Below are 21,515 nucleotides of genomic sequence, written 5' to 3' on the forward strand. Positions count from 1 at the left end.
CAATGTGGACATAGCCCAAACCTTGGGGTAAACCACGATACATCTTGTGTTATTTACATTTCTGCAGATTCACGGTTGGATTTACGTTGTTCGAAGACCTCCGATTTTGTGCATCAACATTTGACACCGTATGTGGGAATCGACACAAAAAACCTATGTCGGTTCTCTTTCATTTTTTCACCTCCATCGTGAATATGTAAAAAATCCAACAACGCAAAACTTTCCCAAAAAAAAACCCAGAAACCAAATACTCTATCTTTCACTCGCCTAATCCTTTTACAGAGGAGTCACAAAAAAAAACTCTCTCTCTGTGTCTAAAAATCCAGTCTTTCTCTCCCTAAAAAACAAGAAAAGCTGAGAATAAGAAAAAATGAGCATCAGAAATAGACTCCGTCAAGTCCTTCAAGGGCGACGGCAAAGTCGACGAGTTCAAAGAGCAGGCTTTCAAACGTAAGACCCGAAAACGTCTCATTATCCACTCAGTTTCCACGGTGGTCCTGTTGGCGGTGATCATTCAGAGATGGGATCCACACTCCGATTCGGGTGCCTCGTGTTCCGGCTTCCGATCGTACCCAGTATATTCGGAGATGGGCTCATCAGCTTCGGGCCTTTGTTGATACCCAGACCCGTATTCCGAACCGGGGTGTCCATACTCGGGTTTCCAACCATAACCCGATTCAGGCATCTCGGATCCGAACTCGGGTCTTTCCTTCCCACCAGGCTGGAACCCATAGGCCGACTGGAGCCTGCCTTCGTACTCTCCCTCTGGATGTCCCCTGCCAGATTGAACCCGACAGCTGGTCTAGGTCGGTGCGCGGGTCGAGCGTATTATGTGTACTCGTCTTCGAAAGCCTCGTCGGCATAGACGGAGGGCTCAGAGTACTACGAGAACTAAGGGCGCTCGTAATTGAAATCATCAGACAGCAATGAGTTGGGGTAGTAGGTCCCGTAAGGCGGCGGATTGGTTCTCGATCTTCAAGCTCTCTTCCCAATATTTGGGTGGGTGAGGGAGTACAACCTTTCTAAACTCAGAGGAGACGTCGTCTTTGGACTTACCATTGCAAGCCTCTGTATTCCCCAGGATCTTGGATATGCAAAGCTTGCCAATCTGTGTGAGAATGGCTTATAAAGTAGTTTTGTACCATCGCTTATTTATGCGTTCATGGGTAGCTCAAGGGACATTGCGATTGGACCGGTGGCCGTGGAGTCTCTGTTGCTTGGGAGTTTGGTGCAGAATGAGGTTGATTATAAAACGGATGCAGATGACTATCTGCGCCTAATGTTAACTGCTACATTCTTTGCCGGAGTCACACAACTTACTTTAGGATTTAAATCTGATCTCCACTTTCCAAGCGTGAAGGCGGTGCTTTCTTGCCAAGCTAAGGGAATATAAATCTGATCTCCACTTTCCAAGCTATTTGCTTTTGCTTGGTTATGCTTCTATCTATTTTAGATTCCACCGTAAAAGCACATGGGTAGGGGATGGGTACCTCAGATTCGAAGCCACTAATGCAATTTGACTCCACCACTTGTCCTGCACACCTCAAATTCCACTGCAAAAGCAAGGAGTAAAAGGAAATCCCAAGACGTAAAGCTTGTTTTCGATGATGAGTAGCACATGGGTGTGTTTGCTGAAAAGCAAAAGCTACTTTTGTTTTTGTCGACCATCCACAGAAAAACACTACAAAAGCAAGGAATAAACACTCTACCAGAATGATGTAATTTATTTTCCTTATCTTTCAGAAACATCTGTATAAACCCCATCAGAGGGTAATATGTATAAACCCTATCAGAAAGTAATCATAAAATTAAAAAAAAAAAAAAAAAACAGCAAGCCCAAAATAAATGGGCTGGAATGTTGTGTGGAGGGTGAAGGCCCATAAGCCTAAAATAGCATCAACCAAGTGATCAAAAGTACGCCTAGTACTCCAAAATTATTCGGCAACCTGCCACTATTACCACCAACCAGGTGATGAAATGTACAACCCGTACTCTAATATCATTTGGCAACTAGCCATTCATGCCACCAACCAGGTGATGAAATGTACAACCCATACTATAATATCATTCGGCAACCTGCCGCTATTACCACCAACCAGGTGATGAAATGTACAACCCGTACTCTAATATCATTTGGCAACTAGCCATTCATGCCACCAACCAGGTGATGAAATGTACAACCCGTACTCTAATATCATTTGGCAACTAGCTATTCATGCCACCAACTAGGCAATGAAAGGTACAACCCGTACTCTTTTTCATGCCACCAACCAGGTGATCAAAAGTACGCTCAGTACTCCAAATTATACATGAGCATTACTCATGTCATTCATACATAAATATTCATGAGCATCACTTATGACAATCATACATAAACATTCATGACCATCATTCATGTCAACATTCATGAGCATCACTCATGTTAACATTCATGAGCATCACTCATGACAACATCCATGAGCATCACTCATGTCAATCAACATAAACATTCATGAGCATCACTCATGTCAAATAGCTTCAAAAGCTCCATTTACAAAAGCTCTAGCTTCAAAAGCTTCATTTACAGAGCTCCAGCTTCAAAGCTTCACTTGCAAAGCTTCACTTACAAAGCTTCAGTGCACGGTATACAAATACCACATCCGAACAACCACCACTTCGGCCCATACATGGATTCAATTTGAAGTCTCCAGCCAACAGACTCTATTGACCGAAGACTTGGGGGACTACATTATGTACCATATATTGGGCCTCAACCAGGCCTCATGAAAATACTTGGGGGACTTAGCCCATTATCTATGTACTGAGGAGCGAACCCTTATTCTATAAAAGGGACTCCCTCACCATCATTAGAGAGCATCGCCGCCTACTGAGCAACCGCCTTGCTGCGAGCATCAACTTTAGCCCATATTTATGTATTGAGGAGCGAGCCCTTATTCTATAAAAGGGACTCCCTCACCATCATTAGAGAGCATCAACTCTAGCCCATCATCCATGTATTGAGGAGTGAGCCATTATTCTATAAAAGGGATTCCTTCACCTTCAAACGCCACAAGCCGAGCCAACCAAGGGAACATAAACCACGAGCCGAGCAGCCGAGCAGCGTGTGCTACTTCTAGTTGAACATCATTTCAGATTGAGCACCACCTCATATCGAGCATCAGTTCAAGACAACATCTAGTTATTTCGACCCACACATGGACTGAATTTCAAGTTTCTAGCTAAAAGACTCTCTTGATTGAAGACTTGGGGGACTACTATTTATACCATATTTAGGGCCTCGTATTTAGACCTCGTACAAATACTCGGGGGACTTAAATGTAATTATGTGATAAAGGAAGGGGCAAATATGTAATAAGTGAGGAGTCCTTATTCTATAAAAAGACCCATCACCCTTACAATTAAGGGAGGCCATTTTAGAGGCCAATTCCTAGGCCCTCTCACCCCCTCTCAACGCTTTCACTCTCAGAGCTCTCTCTCCCTCAAATAAATACAATCAGTGTGGACGTAGCCCAAACCTTGGGGTGAACCACGATACATCTTGTGTTATTTACATTTCTGCAAATTCACGGTCGGATTTACGTTGTTCCAAGACCTCCGGTTTTGTGCATCAACAAGGCTCTTATTTTCAAGTGTAGATGTAGTACTTAAACGACAAATATGTTTTAATGTTTTGAAGTAATATTTATGTGGCAATGTGTGGTATGTGCAAATTTAAGAAAAAATATATATTTTTCTTAACGGGTCACAATGGGTCGGGTCACTTTACCCGTTTGGTAAAGTGACCCGACCTGTTAAGGACCTGTTAAGATAACGGGTGTGACACGACACGACCCGTTAAGATAACAGGTGTTACACGAACACGACAGACACGATCCGTTTGCCAGGCCTATGTGAGAGGAGGGAAGGAAAAGGGATGGGAATAGAAGGGGAGAGAATCCTACTCCAATTCCAAATGATCAAACTTGCTCTAATACTAAGTTGAACTAACAAACGAAATATAACTATGAATATTATTGATTAAACAAGATTGTCGAGACGGCTACAATCGAATAACTATATCTTGATTGACTTTTTCTCGACTAAATAACAAGCATGATATTTATAATAAACTAAACATAACTCTAAAAGATAAGAAACTGAAATCCTAATGCTAAACGGGCTAAGTCCATAAAACCAAAGATTAAAATAAACTTAAATACTAATATTTTCCAACAAAAAATTGTTTATGTTAAGTTTACTTGGGGAGGAGAAAATATTCTATTTACCAATAGGAATTGTTATTGGTACTAAAAAAATCTCACTTGTGAGGAGTGTAGAATGAGATTTTTGGAGTGCTAACAACAATTTCCTACCAATAATGCTAAAAGGAAGTCAATGACAGTTACCTAAATATCATTAAAAATGTTTTAATGGCACTTTGAAAACGTCATAAGTTTTAAGGGCATTTTTAATTTTAAGGGCGACTCCAGAGGGCAATAGGTATGTTTGCTTCTCTATGCACCCTTAATAAGTCTCTTAGACCAGATGGTTTTAATGGTTGGTTTTTTCCAAAGAGTGTGGTTAGTCATTGGAAATGGTTGGTTTTTTTTTTTCAATTATCACACAGCTTTGAAACTTTGCAAAAGTGCAAGCTTAAAACTTTAAATTAATAATGTTAGAGGAGTCTCTTGTGATAAAGCCCATTTTGTGATGTTCCAGGTAGTAGCTTGGGAAACTCGAGCTATATTAAGCGCGGTTATGTTAGGCGGACTATATACGTTTTGACATGGCCCCATTGTCCAAAAACTTCTAATGCACCATCCGGCTTCCGAAAAGTTTATGCAATTGAAGGGTTGTGTGTTATACACTCAAACTTGGGCCCTAGCCATTCGAAGGAATAATTGAAAAGGGCGAATCAAAAATCAACTAGGTGGTGGCTATGAACTTCGGCCCCGAAGTACGATTATTTCTATCCCAGATTAGCGTACAAAGTCGAGTATGTTATGTGGTGATCTCTTGCCTAAAGCAGATTCGACGAAGGCATTCAGACTTGAAAATCCTCAATATGGAATTTTATTCCAACAGAGCTCTGATTCGTGGAAGTAACTTAACAAAAGGATTCCAAAGGTGTTTCTGATCCCCACATGCAAGCGACCAAGTCCCTAATGAATTTTTCGTTAAGGTTCACTAGGTATGGGCACGTGATTCGGACTGAGGAGGAAGCCTCTTCTTGGTTACATGTTGCGATTATTTAAATTCTCAAACCTGAAATGGGTTAAGATGAACTATAAATGGATTGAAAGTCATGCATAAAATATCTCGCAACACTTAGATTACTCTTCTACAAATGTTAGCAATTATTATTGACCTAACAAAAGCAACTGAAACATGTTGAACTAACATTAAGATTTAGAGGCCATTCCGAACGGAGACGATCACCTTTTCATCCTTAGTCCAATAAATGCATCAAAGCAAGTTTGGAAGCAAGAGATTTTTTATGTGTCTTAAACCTGGTGTCGGAGTAGGGTGGTACTCCGGTCATCGCAATGGGATATTTATAAACACTAAGTTCAAGGGATACATTTTTCCTGCAATGTTATGAAAGGGGTCTAAAACTCACATAAGCCTACAAGTTTATTCAAGTTTGACTCCATTACTTATTAACTCCAAGTTTAGATTGTTGGATTAAATATATTCCACAATTAGGAAGCACGGGATGAAACGCTCTAAGGGGTTTACTCTAACAAGATCAATGGCTTGAGTAAATAACCTGAGCAAACATGTGTAAGCAAGTATTCATTGCGTAAAACAATCGAAGTCTCGTGAATAGGGCAAAATGGTACAATTCCAGCGGAGACAAACCATCACCCCTAGCAAAAAATCTTTAGATTCTTAAAGGGAAATAGTCCAGTTCTTTTTCGGTGGAGGCATTTATTGTTCCAAAGTTTACATCATTGTCTGCCTCAGATTGATACCAAGAGGGCTCCAATGGAGAAGAATCGCTCAAGAATCTCAATGCCCCACTCCAGCCATATCCGTATGTAAAAACTGCGAGGAGAATGACATTTTTTAGCTGTGGAGCAGAGCGTGAAGGCTAAGAATGAGTAACTTGACAGGAAGAAGAGGTTCATTACTACTAAGTTTTAACGAATCTATATCCCATTCAGAAATCCCGGCAATGGCGGTTGAAGGAATTACAATCTTTTTTATTGCTTACTCTGATCATTGGAGGTTTAAGGAAAGTGTTGTAATTGGTGGCAGGAGTTAGCTGTACACTCAAGGCTGTCATTTTTTGTGGAAAAAGAGAAAAATTTGATAATTTGAAGACTTAGAGAGGTTGGAACACTAAGAAATTAAGGTTTCCCATATTAGAAAAATTTGGATGCATGAGGGAATTGGAGGAGAAATCCAGGCTATTTATAGAAGATTTTTTTGAAATCATCTCACCGTTGTATTTGGACTATCTTGCCCATGTATTTTTGGCGGTTGGAGCAGCTTGGTAAAAGCAAAAGGTTGGTCACAGTTCTCGTGCACATGCGAAGCAATGTCCCCTCATCATTGTTGTCTCAACGACACATTTTTTGAGATCGTGCGTCTGAATTCAGAATGTCTCAATTACTTTGTAACGGTAACAAGGCCGGATTGCCACGTGTCAAAAGAATCATAAATAATATGTTCTTTGATTTCACTGAGATTGACTATTTTTGTTCCACAAGACACAAAAATATGATCTAATTGGGGATTAGACGAGTTTCTTATATTCTCAGAGATTCCTATAATTTAGGGATTGACGTGCGCCATAAGTAATCACGCTTCTAAGGGCTGGTTTGGTATTGCTGTGCTTTGAAAAAAAACTGCTGTGAAAATAAGCGGCTGTGCTGTGAGAATAAGCGGCTGTGAAATAAATCAGCAGAGCGTTTGGTAAACTTTTTTGTAAAAGTGCTTTTGGAAAAAAAAAAAAGCAGTCTGATAGTGGGTCTTTTCATTAAAGGAGCACTGTAGCCCCGTGTGCTTTGAAAAAAAGCCAGTTTTCCAAAGCTGCAAATAGTAGCTTCAGCTTTTTCCTTTGATTTCAGCTTATTCTCACAGCAGCTTCCAAAATAAGCCATTTTTTTTCAGTTTACCAAACACCTAAAACCCTAACAGCTTTTTTTCATAGGTGCTTTTTTTTTAAGCACCTCACTCCCAAACTAGGTCTAAGAGTACATAATATATAGTCCTAGATATTCTTTTGGATTCTCCTGGTTTAATACATATTCCATATCCTAAAAGGTCTTTCTCCTTACTAGTATAAATATCCCTATCTAGGGTTCATCTCTAGTAATGCAATTATCACATACTTACTCTCTTTCCCACTGTTTGAGTCTTGTATTACTTAGTAAGTTGACCGTCGAAGAGCTTTTGGCTGGTAGTCTACCGGCACCCAAGGTTAATCATGGTTGTTTGCTCTTTTACAAGTAGCCGAGTTGGCCCAGTTCCTCCATCCACACTAGTGCGCGCAAATTTGATTCCAACATGTAATTAATTTCCAATCGTAATTAGTGTAGGTACCTAAATAGAGATTAATATAACCCTATATATTGTAATACTTTACAAACATTAATACAATGAGTCATATTTCTACATGGTATCTTTCCTCTAGGTTTATCTCGTTGGTTCTAGGATTTTTCTTCTCTTCTCGTCACCTAAAAAAAAAAAAAAAACCAAGATCCCTAGTTCTTCAAATATTGCACTCCCATCGTATACAAATTACAATAACACCGCAACCTTATGCATAAGGTCATGCATCTTACATGTTGGTGTCGTATTGTAAAGCCTTTTTTATTTGTAGGGAATTGTTATTAGCACTCCAAAAATCTTATTTGGCACTCCAAACTTTCTATATTTATAAAGAAAAATACACTTGTAAAGAGTGCCAAATGTGATTTTTGGAGTGCTAATAATAGTTCCCTTTTTGTAACATGCTAAGAAAAATGAGTTCCATAAGATAGCTATCTGCAACTTGTCCTGGTGTGTGATAACAAATAAGAGTTTGTTGAGGCACAAAGTTGGGTTGATCTTGGACCAACATAAATCCGATTATAAATCACATAAATACACAAGAACACAAATATATATTGTAGTTCACCCCAAGTTAGCGCTACATCCACACTGATGTCGATTTGGTTTCACTATATCAATAAAGGTTACAATGTACATGGAGGCTATAAAGACTAGGGTTTTCTCTCTTTGCTCTTCTTTGCCCTTCCTCCAAGTGAGGGTGAAGGATCATTTTATAGAATAAGGGTTTTCTTCACCTCTACATACATCATGGGCACATATGAAGCTATAGAGGGACAGGGAGTGGCGGCCGCCCTTCCCCTCGCCGAAATAAAGCCTTGAGGCGAGATTCCACCCCTCTGCTTACTGCTACTTCTTTGCTCTGCTCTGTTGTGTCGTTGCGCTAGGTTGCGATGGGCAGCAAATGACCCTTTTTTTTCTTCAGAAATCCAGGCCAAAAAGACGTCGTTTTGGGCCTGGAATGAAAAAAATAAAATAAATGAAACGGTTCGTTTTACTAAAATGAAGAACAAAATAGCAGGGGACCCATTTACACATGCATCGACGCACTTTGTGATGAGGTGGCGATCTGCAAGGACTTTCCACTCTTTCACTTTAGGTTACAACCTACGTGATGACATGAGATGAGATGTTCTAGCATTACTATTGAATCCGTGACTCTACACACAAAATCCAAATATGGTATATTTTTCTAGCTAAGTTTTTGGTGATCTATTTGTTAGTTTTTTCCTAGCTAAGTTTTAAAATCCGATTAACAGATTAATTATATGCCATACATGGCCTATACTTATCAAATTTTATCACCACCAATCAAAATATTTGCTAGGGGCCTAACTAAAAAGAGTTTGTATAGATAATATACATTTATTGACATATATACGATATTATCTACATTAAAGGGTGCGGAAATGTAATATATATACGCACGTTGTGGAGCCAAAAATAATCACAAGGCGACACGTGGATTTTTGGGTGAAGATGACAAATTTACCCTCGAGGCATACCAGGTCTCCTACACGCGAGCAGTGGAGAATCATCCATCAACCAAATCAGGAGTACCCAAAATAAGTAACAAGTTCAAATTTGTCTCATCCATCCTCATTCCATAACCTCCAAAAACCTCCCAAAACATTTCTTTTATTATGATAATTAGCCAATTAATAAATTTATACCTAATTAATTTATTAATTGCTAATTGAATCACCAAATAACACCCCAAAACACACTTAAAGGCCAACCACACCCCATTCCCTATATTATGACCCTATTTCTTCTAAAAAGCTAAGTTGATACTCTTGCAAAACTTCCAAAAATCCTCTAAACACTTTTTTCTCTCTAAATTCTAACTTTGGCATCGGAGGTTCTTCGGCCAAAGCCCCCCCCCATTCATCATGGGCGCGTGAGGTTCTTGGCCTTGACCAAAGGTGTTGATTGTTTTGTAGGTGCAATTTTGTCCAAGAAGAAGAAGGTGGAAATTTGCATCCACAAATTGGTGCTTTCATTGAGAGTTGAGATCCATACTCGTAGAAAACTCTTGCACAAAAAGGTTTTTCTCTATTTTCTAGTCCATTTGAATATTTTTCATACGTTCTTATTATTAGAATTTTTTATTTGCAAAGGTTCTTTGATAAAACGTATAAGAAAAATATAATGGCTAGAAATTTAGAAAATTCCACAAGTGAAAATTCTAATACTCAAGAAACGGGACCGCGACGATCCACGAGGCTAAATGTGGTCATAGGTGGAGTGGTACCACTACTACGAGGTTCCACCATGGCCCAAGCTGTGCCATCCAAGCTTGCACGAGCCCTAGCCCAAGTCTCGCATTCGCATGCATCACGCACTGAGTAGCCTGCTCCCGTCGAGTAGCTCACTCCCATGGCCCAGCCTGCTCCCGTTGAGCAACCTGCTTTTGCAGCCCTACCTGCTTCCGCGACCCAACCTGCTCCCGTAATCCAGCCTGCTCCTGTAGCTCTGCCTGCTCCTGCAACCCTGCCTCTCATGGTTTCCCAAGCAGCTCAAGTTGGCCCGAGAATATCTCAACTATCCGGAGTAACCATCGAGCCGGGGGCATTTTCACCATATTGATTTGACATTTCCCAATTCAAATCTTGCACCTGGAGTCTACCACACTTCCACTGTTCAAGGAGGCACACCAATCCAAATGGTGAATAACACTTGTCTCGACAAGTCATAGAGTTGACGAACGCCCTTGCACAATAGACAACCTTGGTGAATCAACTCTTGCAACGCACCAAGATCCAATGTGCCCCGGACGAGGTGTCGACAAGGGTTGACGAACCTCTTCATCAGCGTTTCAGCAAACAGCCCCTTAACCAGCCACGTTCCAAGCGTTCTGGCAGTTTACGCTCCTGCCTGGGTTCTTGGGATAGCGTATACTCTCATCTTAGCGTGCGGAGGAGCGTGCATTCCCAATCAAGCCCACGAATGAGCATACATTCACGGTTGAGGTCACACTCCGATTATCAACATGGACAACCTTCCAGGCGAAATGTTCATTCACAACTAGGCTCACAAGGAGCATTCTCCACCTCACATCGGAGTAGGCAGCACGGCAGACGGAGAGAAATAGTTATTCAATCTGACTCAAGTTTAACTGGCAGCCTGGGAACAGCCCGTTCGCCTGCCAGGTACATGCCACATGCGCCGCAACCGCGATATAGACGAGTCGAGCATAGGGAAGAGCAGCCTAGACCCATAGGTCATGATTAGAGGCAGCAAAAGTTCCACTACCCCAGCAGAGGCATATTCAAGAAGAAGTTGAGAGACTCATAACCGAACGATTGCACAATTTCCAACATGACGAGGCTGTTGACGATGCGCTTTGACAAGACATGACCAACATAAGCATGTCACCATTCACGAATAAGATCGAGCGGACAGATCCATTTCGCAGGTTCACTATGCCTTACTTCATTCCGTACAAGGGAGACGAAGATCCAAATCGACATCTCAAGCACGACTGCAGCACCATGATCCTTTACAGGAACAACGATGCGCTTATGTGCAAAATTTTTGCCACAACTCTACAAGGCGAGGCACTAGACTGGTTTCACACTCTGCCGCCGCAGTCGATCTGGAGTTTTAATGAACTTTCCTTTGTTTTCACTAAGGAGTATTCGTCTAACCACTCAATCAAAAGGACATCCGACCATCTCTTCAGCATCGTAAAAGACCATTGGGAGACAATTCGTGACTATGTCAAGAGATTCAAAACGGAGAAGGCCAAGATTGTTGGTTGCAACGAAGACATAGCAACGGCAACATTCAAAAATGAACTTTCCACCGAACATCCTTTATTTGGAAAACTGCTCATGGGAGAAGAATTGAACCTAGCAGCTTCCTATACTTTAGCAGAAAAACATGCACTATGGGACGAGGCTAAGCAGTCTAACAAAAATGAGTCGGAAAAGAAGCACATGGAACGTTCCCCAACCAGAGAAGACTCAGCGCCTAAAACATTCACCAAATTCACAGTTCCAATCAGCCAAATTCTCCGCAAGCTCAAGAACGAACCTTGGTTCGAACTGTCATCACCCATGAAAGGCGATCTTACCAGGCTGGATCATACAAAGTATTGCGCATTCCATCAAGGACCAGACCACACTACTAATGGCTACCTGAAGTGGAAGCAGTATCTTGAGAAGCTAACAAATGAGGGCCGATTGATGCGTAAAATAACTAAACACACAAATTAAACCCTCTTTTTATCAATTGTAGTAAAGTATGTAAGTAGGGATCGTTCTAGGCCGGGGATTAGGAGGGATTGCTAAACACTTGAAACTGACTTAAAAACATAAAAACAAAATTTAAAACACTAAACTAGACTCAAAGAATGCAAAACTATACTTTAAAATACTTAAACAAACATAAAACTCAAAACAGCAACCTAATGACTCAAAACTGCCTAAAAACCACTTTCTGGGTAGTTTTGAGAACCTAACAAGAACTTGGACGAAGTTGGATGAAAACTTGAATCAAAACACTTAGAAACACAAATCAAAACACTTTCTAACTAATCTAAGACTTCAAAATAAAGGGGGATTTGTTTTGGACGAAAATTGAAAACAAAACAGAAACTTTAAAACAAAACAGATTGTAAAACGTTTTTGGATGAAAAGGATGGATAAAAGGCTAGTTAGGAGGTTCTTCTCCACACATGACACACTTGCAAACAAAATGATTTTCAGTTGTTCTTTCAATAAATTATGAAACTCAACACCCCAAGTTAATTAGATACGCTTAAATTAACCTTCAAGTTCTCCTTAAGTTAATAAATTGGATGGAAAAGCGCATACAACAATTCAAAGCATTCCTCAAAGGTTCCTTACGTGATGAGCACAATAAAGATACAATCAAGAATCATGAAGCACAATGAGAACTATAAGTGTTGACGAGGCATTCGTTACTATGATGAGCATGAAACTAGTGCCAAGAATTCATTCAACGCGATCGTTTTCAAGCGACCTTCACTACTTGTGATTATAAGATTGTAACTATTAGGTGAAACTCCCTCATAATCTAGCATCATATTCATGCATGAAAACTAAGCGTGCACTCTCAATCAACATACACAAATAAGTTATCAATCAAGTAGATGAACGAATTGAATCCGCAACTTATGAAATAACAACTGAATGTAATCAAATCATATTGCAAGCATGTACATGGTTTCGAATCACCCCCCAACTAAGGGGGTTTAGTTCCTCATTCTTGCAATACAAAGATACATAAAATTAGACATTAAAATCAAAGGAAAGAAAACACCTAAAATGCTCCAACTTGGAAAGCAAGTGCATCAATGGATCTCCCTTCCTCCTTGTTGCGGCATGAAGCTTGTGGACAGATTTTTGGGTGGATTTATGGTGTAGAATGGATGGGGAATGATATGGAGGGGTTTAGGGTGAGTGTGGAAGAGTGTTTGATGGTTGGAAGGTGGTGGAGAACTAGGCAAAGAGGGTGGAAGAAGGTGGAGTGGCTGTTATGTTTTCTAGGCACTAGAATGGTGTTTTTGGGGTGTTTTGCTTCCTAGGGTGTGTATGGACGAATTTCTGTGATAAAATGATGAATATGGGGGATTATTCTTTGGCCAAGGGGTGTAAACATGTATTTATAGGCCCCAAAAACCTTAGAAAATCAGGTTAGGTTAAGGATGAAATGCATGGCAATTTGTGTGTGTGGTGTGCAATGGTCCAAGGGTGAAAATGAAGTGATGATGCAAAGTGTGAAGGGTAAAATGGAGTGGTCTTGTAGCTAGGGGGCATGAATGATTGTGTACATTGCATAGAGATGGAAAGGGAGGTGAAAATGTGTCAATAAATGGGTCAAAGGTGCAGCAACATGTGGTACACAAGGCATGGGATTCCAAATGTGAATGATGGAGCATCAATTGGTGCATGTAATGGATGTAAATGTTGTCTAAAATCTAATGAGTGAAGGGAACAAGAGGTATCAAGCAATTGAGTGTAATAATTAAATGAATTGAAGCATGAAATTAGAAATTATGTAGGGGACAAGAGTGATCAAGCATGGCATGGAATCCAAAGGGAATTCTATGTGGTTTGCATGGCAAGGAATGCAAGTTGGGGTGACAGATTTTTGGGCTATTTTCTTCATCTTTTGGACCATAATTCTTCATATTCTTGGCCTCTTTAGTTCTCAAATTCGTCCATCCACTTGGCCCATGCATTTGCTATCCATTCCAAGCCCGAAACATGCTCCAAAGGCCTCCAAAATGTATCTTCTTGCATACTTTGTACTTAGAGTCTGAAAACACACGAAAATGACTTTAAACATTAAAATAACTAAGGAAACACGACATAAATGCACAAGAACAAGCCAACTAAGTCGCATAAATATGCTCCTATCACCGATGCGACGAGTATCTTGACAAGTCAACGAAACAGACTACACAAGCAGGGGAAGTCTTCATCACCCCCTAAACCTCATTTGGGTTTTTTCCAAATAAGTTTGAAGTCTCAAGCAGCTCGACAAACAAGGCTTCACAAGTCGAAGATTATCTAGTTTGTTATGCAGTTTCTGCCTTCCAGCACAGTTGATTTATTTCTTTATTCTCAATGAAGATTTAAAAAGTTATTCACAAGCATGGCTCAACTGCTGTCTACAACAACTGCTAAAAACCCATACGGATTCGCTCTCTAGTGCGAGAGGATAAACTAATTGCTCTCCAGTGCGAGAAGGTAAACCAATTCCCCGACACCCAAAAGGGTATTCTCTCTAACGCGAGAGGATAAACTAATTGCTCTCCAGTGCGAGAGGATAAACCAATTCCCCAACACCCAAAAGGGTCTGCTCTCCAGTGTAAGAGGATAAACTAATTGCTCTCCAGTGCGAGAGGGTAAACCAATTTCCCGACACCTATATGGGTTTGCTCTCCAGCACGAGAGGGTAAACTAATTGTTCTCCAGTGTGAGAGGGTAAACTAATTCCCCGACACCCATCTGGGTAAGCTCTCTAGTGCGAGAAGGCCACATAGCTTAAAAGATCGAATGCTTGAAGATCAACTAGGCAGCAAATGGTCAAGGGCAACAACCACTTTTGCACTTCACAGTTCACTCATCCGACACTTTATCTTCAGCATCTCCGATCTTGGCAGCTTTATCTTTAGTATCTCCGATCTTGGCAGCTTTATCCTTGATTGCTCTATCTACGACAACTGAGAAATCAAACTCAAGCAGTTACCTCATTTTTGGCAAGCAGCCCAAACATGGCAGCCTAAACCATTGCCCATGCCACGCCACTTCCTCGGCCCATGTCGAGCTAATCATTGGCTTCAATCAAGCCGAGCAACACAAGCAATGGCCCCTGCCATACCACCTCCTTGGCCCATGACAAGCTGATTCCTGGCCCCTGCCAGCCGACGCGCCACACCACCCCGTGGCAGCACCTTCTAAGAATAAGGCAAGAAAAAATTAAATTTTTCTTACGTCGGTGCGGCACGGAGAAGACAAAAAAATCAACGAAAGACGGTCCTTTGCACGGGCAAGATGTAGAAGATTGCTAGAGAATGGAGAACAAATATCCTCTAAGCTCTGTCTCTCTCTCTCTTGTAGGGTAGAATAAATCGCTCTCCAAAGTTGATTTAATAACCCACTTAAGGTGGACTTAAATAGGCTTTGAAAGAAATTTATTTCCCTTTCCTAGAAGGACCTAATTTCCTATTAAAGAGGGAATCTACATCAAAATAGGAAGCAGTCATGCGTTTCCTAAAGCAAGAAGATCTCTACACCTGCTGCCATTTCCTACGAGCAGCCCAGAAGGTGTGGGGGCATTTGTGGAGCCAAAAATAATCACAAGGCGACACGTGGATTTTTCGGATGAAGATGATAAATTTACTCTCGAGGCATACCGGGTCTCCTACAAGCGAGCAGTGGAGAATCATCCATCAACCAAATCAGGAGTACCCAAAATAGGTAACAAGTTCAAATTTCTCATCCATCTTCATTCCATAACCTCCAAAAACCTCCCAAAACATTTCTTTTATTATGATAATTAGCCAATTAATATATTTATACCTAATTAATATATTAATTGTTAATTGATCACCAAATAACACCCCAAAACACACTTAAAGGCTGACCACACCCCATTCCCTATATATGACCCTATTTCTTCTAAAAAGCTAAGTTGATACTCTTGCAAAACTCCCAAAAATCCTCTAAACATTTTTTCTCTCTAAATTCTAACTTTGGCATCGGAGGTTCTTCGGCCAAAGCCCCTCATTCATCGTGGGCGCGTGAGGTTCTTGGCCTTGACCAAAGATGTTGATTGTTTTGTAGGTGCAATTTTGTCCAAGAAGAAGAAGGCGGAAATTTGCATCCACACATGTGAAAAAAAATGTTTCCTCTTGTAATATGATTCAACATTTTGTATTATTAGATTGTTAATCATATCTGAACTATTAGTTGTCTATGTAATCTTTATTTGAGCTTGAATTTGTCTAAAATAATAACACAACGTGCCATATGCAGTTATCTTTTTTTTTAACAAAAGATATTATATACCTTAAAAAAAATCATCACTTACCTGAAGTGGTCTCATGGAGCTCATTCCTTTCAATTATAAAACAAACATCTCAAAGAAGTTGTGAATTTAAAGGCTTGTTTTGATGTGCTTTTAAAATAACTAAAAGCGTTTTTACAGAAAATGTTTTTGGGTTCCAAAAGCACTTAAAATACTTTTTGCAAAAAGCACCAATTATATGCTTATTCCAGGAAGCACTTTAAGTGATTTTCCAGGATTTACTTGCATCTTTACTAAAGATTGGTTCTAAAAATATTTTCACCAAAAGTGCTTTCAGTTATTTTAAAAGCGCATCCAAACCAGCTCTAAGTTTGTGGGAGTTACAACTTCTTATTTGAAGAGGCTGTGACTAGAAAAATAACAAGAAAATAGTGGTGTCTTAATAAAATTCAGTCATTGTGGGATGAAAAATTGAGAGAGAACCGACATAGCTTTTAGTGTCAATTCTCACAGACGGTGCCAAATGTTGATACACAAAATCGGATCGATCTTGGACCAACGTAAATCTGACCGTAAATCACACAAACGCACACGAACACAAAGATATATCGTGGTTCATCTCAAGTTGAGGCTACATCCACACTAGTGTCGATTCGGTTTCACTATATCAATGAAGGTTACAATGTATGTGGAGGCTATAGAGACTAGGGTTTGCTCTCTTTGTTCTTCTTTGCCCTCCTTCCAAGTGAGGGTGAAGGATCTCTTTTATAGAATAAGAGTTTCCTTCGCCTTTTACATACATTATGGGCTAAGTCATGAGGTCCAAATACTAGGGCCTAATGTATGGTACAACAGAGTTCTTAGAGAGAGAAGACATACCTATTTGTTAGATGCCAATTTAAGCTGTTGTAGATTTTGCTCCACTATGTGACTTCTTTAGAAGATATAAAGCTACTTAAGGCTATAAAGGGTAGACCTTCACACTTGCGATCCACTCTTGGTCGAATTCTTTGATCAATCTTATAAACAAGTCTTCAATAACATAAGATTGGGAAGCAGTAAGTGTAACCTATGCATAACAGTCGAAATGTCTGTTTACAATTTCATGGGTCTAGGTCTTGGTGACTAGATTTGTCTTCCCTGATCCTCAACTGTTTGTTGTCGCTCTTCATTCATTAGCCATTCCATCAACATTTGTTTCTTGCCTCACAGCCGATGAGTTCATTTTCCCAAGGAAGATGGAAGACTACTTGGTTCCTCACCCATTTTCGAATATCATCACCAGTACTTTTTCCTTCTACAACAACAGCACCATGCCTCTTATTTCTCTCCAGAGTGGTTTGAATCGTTATTGTGATTTTCTTTATCTTGTTAGCTATTGATGCTGATACCATGTAGACAGTTAGGGTTTAGGGGGTTTAGGGTTTTGTATTTTATTGTACCGTATAGCTGCTACCAACTCTTAGACCCCTTCGTATATAAACCCCTGTAAAGTATACTTTAAGGTTGATGAGAATCTGAAACTTCACATGGTATAGAGCCTCTGATCCCTTTTTTTTTTTTCCTTTTCCATGGCTTCCGCTACTTCATTTCCTGCCTCTTCCATTCCTAATATCTCTACACTTGTTTCTGTTAAACTTTCTGAATCTAATTACTTACCATGGGAAAGTCAAGTTAAACCATTCTTGATTGGCCAAAACTTTTGGCGTTTTGTAAATGGATCCCACCCTTGCCCTCATCCCCTTATCACCACCATAACTCAAGCACCTTCCCCAAATGCCTCTGCTGATTTCGACTCCTCCACAGTGGTACCTCCTGTCACTACTAGCGTCCCCAACCCCGATTACCTAGTATGGTACCAGACTGATAAGACCCTTGTCAGTATGTTACGTGCTACCCTTACCGAGCCTGTTCTCTCATTAACAGTTGGGTTATCTACTTCTCGTGAGATCTGGGAGCATCTTCGTCAAAACTTTTCTCAACAATCCCTTGCCAACTGTACCAATACTCGGTTTCAGCTGCTGTCTCTTCAAAAAGGTACCAAGATGATCTCCGAATATCTAGGCCTTGCCAAACATTTGGCAGATCAATTGGCTTCTATTGGCCAACCAGTTCAGAATGATGATTTGGTGACTTATGCTTAATGGCTTGGGGTCTGAATATGAGATTCTTGTCTTGGCACTGACCAACTTTCCTCCTCTACCGTCCTTTAACGACTTGCGTGCTCGTCTTCTAGTTTATGAATCCAAGCACGCCATGACTCAAGCTACTTTAGCTCTCTCCGCTCTCTACTCCGCCCGTAGATCTGGTGGTAATCTCTCTCAGGGGCGTGCTAGTCTGCCTTCTCGCCACCATGGCACTTACAATGGCAATCGGCATCCCCGTAATTCTGGTGGTGGCCGTTTTACCATGCATGGCGGTGCTGGCCGATATGGTCCACGTACTGCTCAACACCGGCCTGGCATCCTTGGTCCAGGACCTACTCCTCGCGGTCCTCAGTGTTGGGCATGCAACCAGTTTGGTCACATAGCTGCATTGTGCCCTCGCGCGACTCGCTCCGATGATGATATCTCTCGAGCTTTTACTAGCATGCATATTGCTTCTCCCTTAGATCCTACATGGTATCCGGACACTGGTGCCACTCACCATATGACCAGTGACCCTCACTTCCTCACTTTGACTACTGGGTATGGTTCTAATGACAAGGTTGTTGTGGGTAATGGTGAGACCCTCTCTATTGCGCACACTGGTAATCTTTCTTTTAAGTCCGGGCCTTTCATTTTTCGGTTATCCCAAGTTTTGCATGTTCCAGCCATTCGGAAAAATTTATGGTCGGTTGCTAAGTTTACACGTGATAATCTTGTTAGTCTCTCGTTCTTTCTGTAGGGTTTTGTCGTCCGTGACTTAAAAACGGGTGTTGTTCTTTTTCAGGGCCCATGTGAGGATCGTCTTTATCCCCTCAAGCTTGGTCTTGCTCCTAGCACTAGTTCTACTGCCAAACATGCCTTTGTTTCCACTTTTGCGTCACCCTCCCTTTGGCATAGTTGTCTTAGGCATCCCTCCCGTCAAGTTCTTAATGTATTAGCCTCTAGTAATGTATTAGGCTCGTCCTTTACTGTCTCCACCAAAGACTTTTGTAATCACTGTGCGTTGGCCAAATCCCATCGCCTAGCATTTACATCTTCAGAACATTATGCTCTGTCTCCTTTTGAATTAATACATTCTGATGTTTGGATGTCTCCTATTCTGTCGGTGTCGGGATTTCGTTATTATGTTTTGTTTACAGATGATTACACAAGGTATACATGGATTTATCCCATGCGTAAGAAATCTGAGGTCTTTCTTCACTTTACCAATTTTATAACTCTCATCTCTAATCAGTTTTAAAAAATGGTTAAAATACTCCAAAGTGATGGGGGTAAAGAGTATGATAATTTGTCTTTTCGTCAATTGTGTGCGTAAAAAGGGATTCACCATAGATTCTCTTGTCCTCATACCCCGCAGCAAAATGGTCTTGCAGAACGCAAGCACCGTCATATTTCAGAAATGGGACACACCATGTTACTTACTGCCAATCTTCCACACAAATTTTGGGCTGAGGCACTCTGCACTGCTGTTTATATAATTAATCGGCTACCCACTCCTGTTCTCAAGTGGACCTCTCCGTTTCACAATTTGTTTGGTCGGGCTCTTGATTACATGGCTTTCCGCACGTTTGGGTGTGCTTGCTTTCCATACCTTGGTGATTATGCAACTAACAAACTCTAACCCCGATCCCTGTCATGTGATTTTCTTGGCTACAGTGACCAATATAAAGGCTATCGTTGTCTTCATACCTCAACTGGACGTGTATATCTGTCTCGTCATGTCAAATTTAATGAGCATGATTTTCCTTTCCACTCCTTTATGGCATCATCTTCTGTGCCTGCATCAGACTTGGTATTTGTTCCCATTCACCCCGTACCTACCCCACTTCAGCAGAACCATGCCTTGTCCCCCATGTTCTCCTCACTGCCATCCGTGCCTATGCCTCAAAATCAGGATCTCACCTATACCACCACTTCTGCCATTGTCCCTGTGTCAGTCTCCATTACAATCCCGCAGCAACCCTGCCCTTCACGTGCACCTTCCTTGCCAGCTCATGACCTGGCACCCATGCTGTCTGCAACCCCCGTGACTATCCCTCAAAATTTGGACCTCTCCACTGTCAACCTGCTTGCACATGTTCCTGCGTCTATCCCTGCTACATCTCAGCTACCCCACTCATATCCACATGCCTCTCAGTTGCCAGCTAGTGGCGTGGCTCCTCCTCCTTCCTCAGGACCTCACACACGGTCTAAGTTTGGAATTTTCAAACCCAAAACGAAGGCCTACTTTGCTAGTCGTCATCCTCTTCCATCTGCAATGACCACCCTCGCTGAACAAGATGCGGAGCCCACTTGTTTTACACAGGCCTCCCGATCCCCTCAGTGGCGCCAGGCTATGTTGGATGAGTTCAATGTGCTGCTTAAACAAAGCACATGGACCTTAACCCCTCCTGTTCCCCATGTTAACATTGTCGGCTGTAAATAGGTGTTCAAAATCAAGGGCCATTCTGATGGCTCGATCGAGCGTTACAAGGCACGTCTTGTCGCCAAAGGTTATCAACAGCCTGGGGTTGATTTCACAGAGACCTTCAGTCCCGTAGTGAAGCCCACCACCATTCGAACTGTGCTCAGCCTTGCCGTGTCTCTGGGTTGGCTGATACGTCAACTTGACGTCAAGAACGCCTTTCTCCATGGTTCACTTATGGAAGAGATTTATATGACCCAACCACCTGACTTTGTTGATCCCAATCGTCCCAACTATGTATGTAAGCTTTGGAAAGCCATCTACGGTCTTAAACAAGCTCCTCGAGCTTGGTTTCAACGCCTAAACACCTTTCTCATTCAGGCAGGTTTTATCCAAAGTTGGGCAGATAGCTCAATGTTTACATATCATCGCGGCTCCACTATCCTTGTTTTTCTTCTATATGTGGATGACATCATTTTGATGGGTAACTCCCCTCCGTTGATTCAATCCTTTATCCAAACTCTGAGCACTGAGTTTGAGCTCAAGGATCTCGGCAAGCTGCACTATTTCCTTGGCATAGAGGTCTCTTATTTATCCAATGGTATTCACTTGTCTCAAAACAAATATACTTTGGAGTTATTACAACGAGGTGACTTATTAGGGTGTAAATCTTGTTCCACACCCATAGCAGCCAAGACTCAACTCTCTGCACACACTGGTGCTGCCCTCACAGATCCATCTCTTTATAGGCAGCTTGTGGGTTCTTTGCAATATCTTACCCTAACTCGACCAGATATTTCCTTTGTTGTGCAGAATGTCTCTCAGTTTATGGGTCGTCCTACTACTGCTCACATGGAGGCCTTTAAACGTATATTGCGTTACCTTAAAGGCAGCTTGGGTATGGGACTTCGCTTGACTTC

At 41.3% G+C, this 21,515-nt stretch overlaps 1 protein-coding gene across 1 annotated transcript; it reads left to right on the plus strand.

Moving 5' to 3' along the window:
- The first annotated feature begins 10,895 nt into the window (after positions 1–10,895).
- LOC139191853 (uncharacterized) lies at positions 10,896–11,759 on the plus strand. The gene has a single exon (XM_070812882.1). The coding sequence runs from the start codon at positions 10,896–10,898 to the stop codon at positions 11,757–11,759; it is 864 nt and encodes a 287-aa protein (XP_070668983.1).
- Positions 11,760–21,515: the final 9,756 nt, after the last annotated feature.

This window comes from Malus domestica, chromosome 15, assembly GCF_042453785.1.
Source record: "Malus domestica chromosome 15, GDT2T_hap1".
NCBI classification, from domain to species: Eukaryota; Viridiplantae; Streptophyta; class Magnoliopsida; order Rosales; family Rosaceae; genus Malus; species Malus domestica.

Coding starts and splice junctions, on each gene's coding strand:
- LOC139191853 (XM_070812882.1), top strand. CDS start 10,896: ATGACCAACATAAGCATGTCACCATTCACGAATAAGATCGAGCGGACA.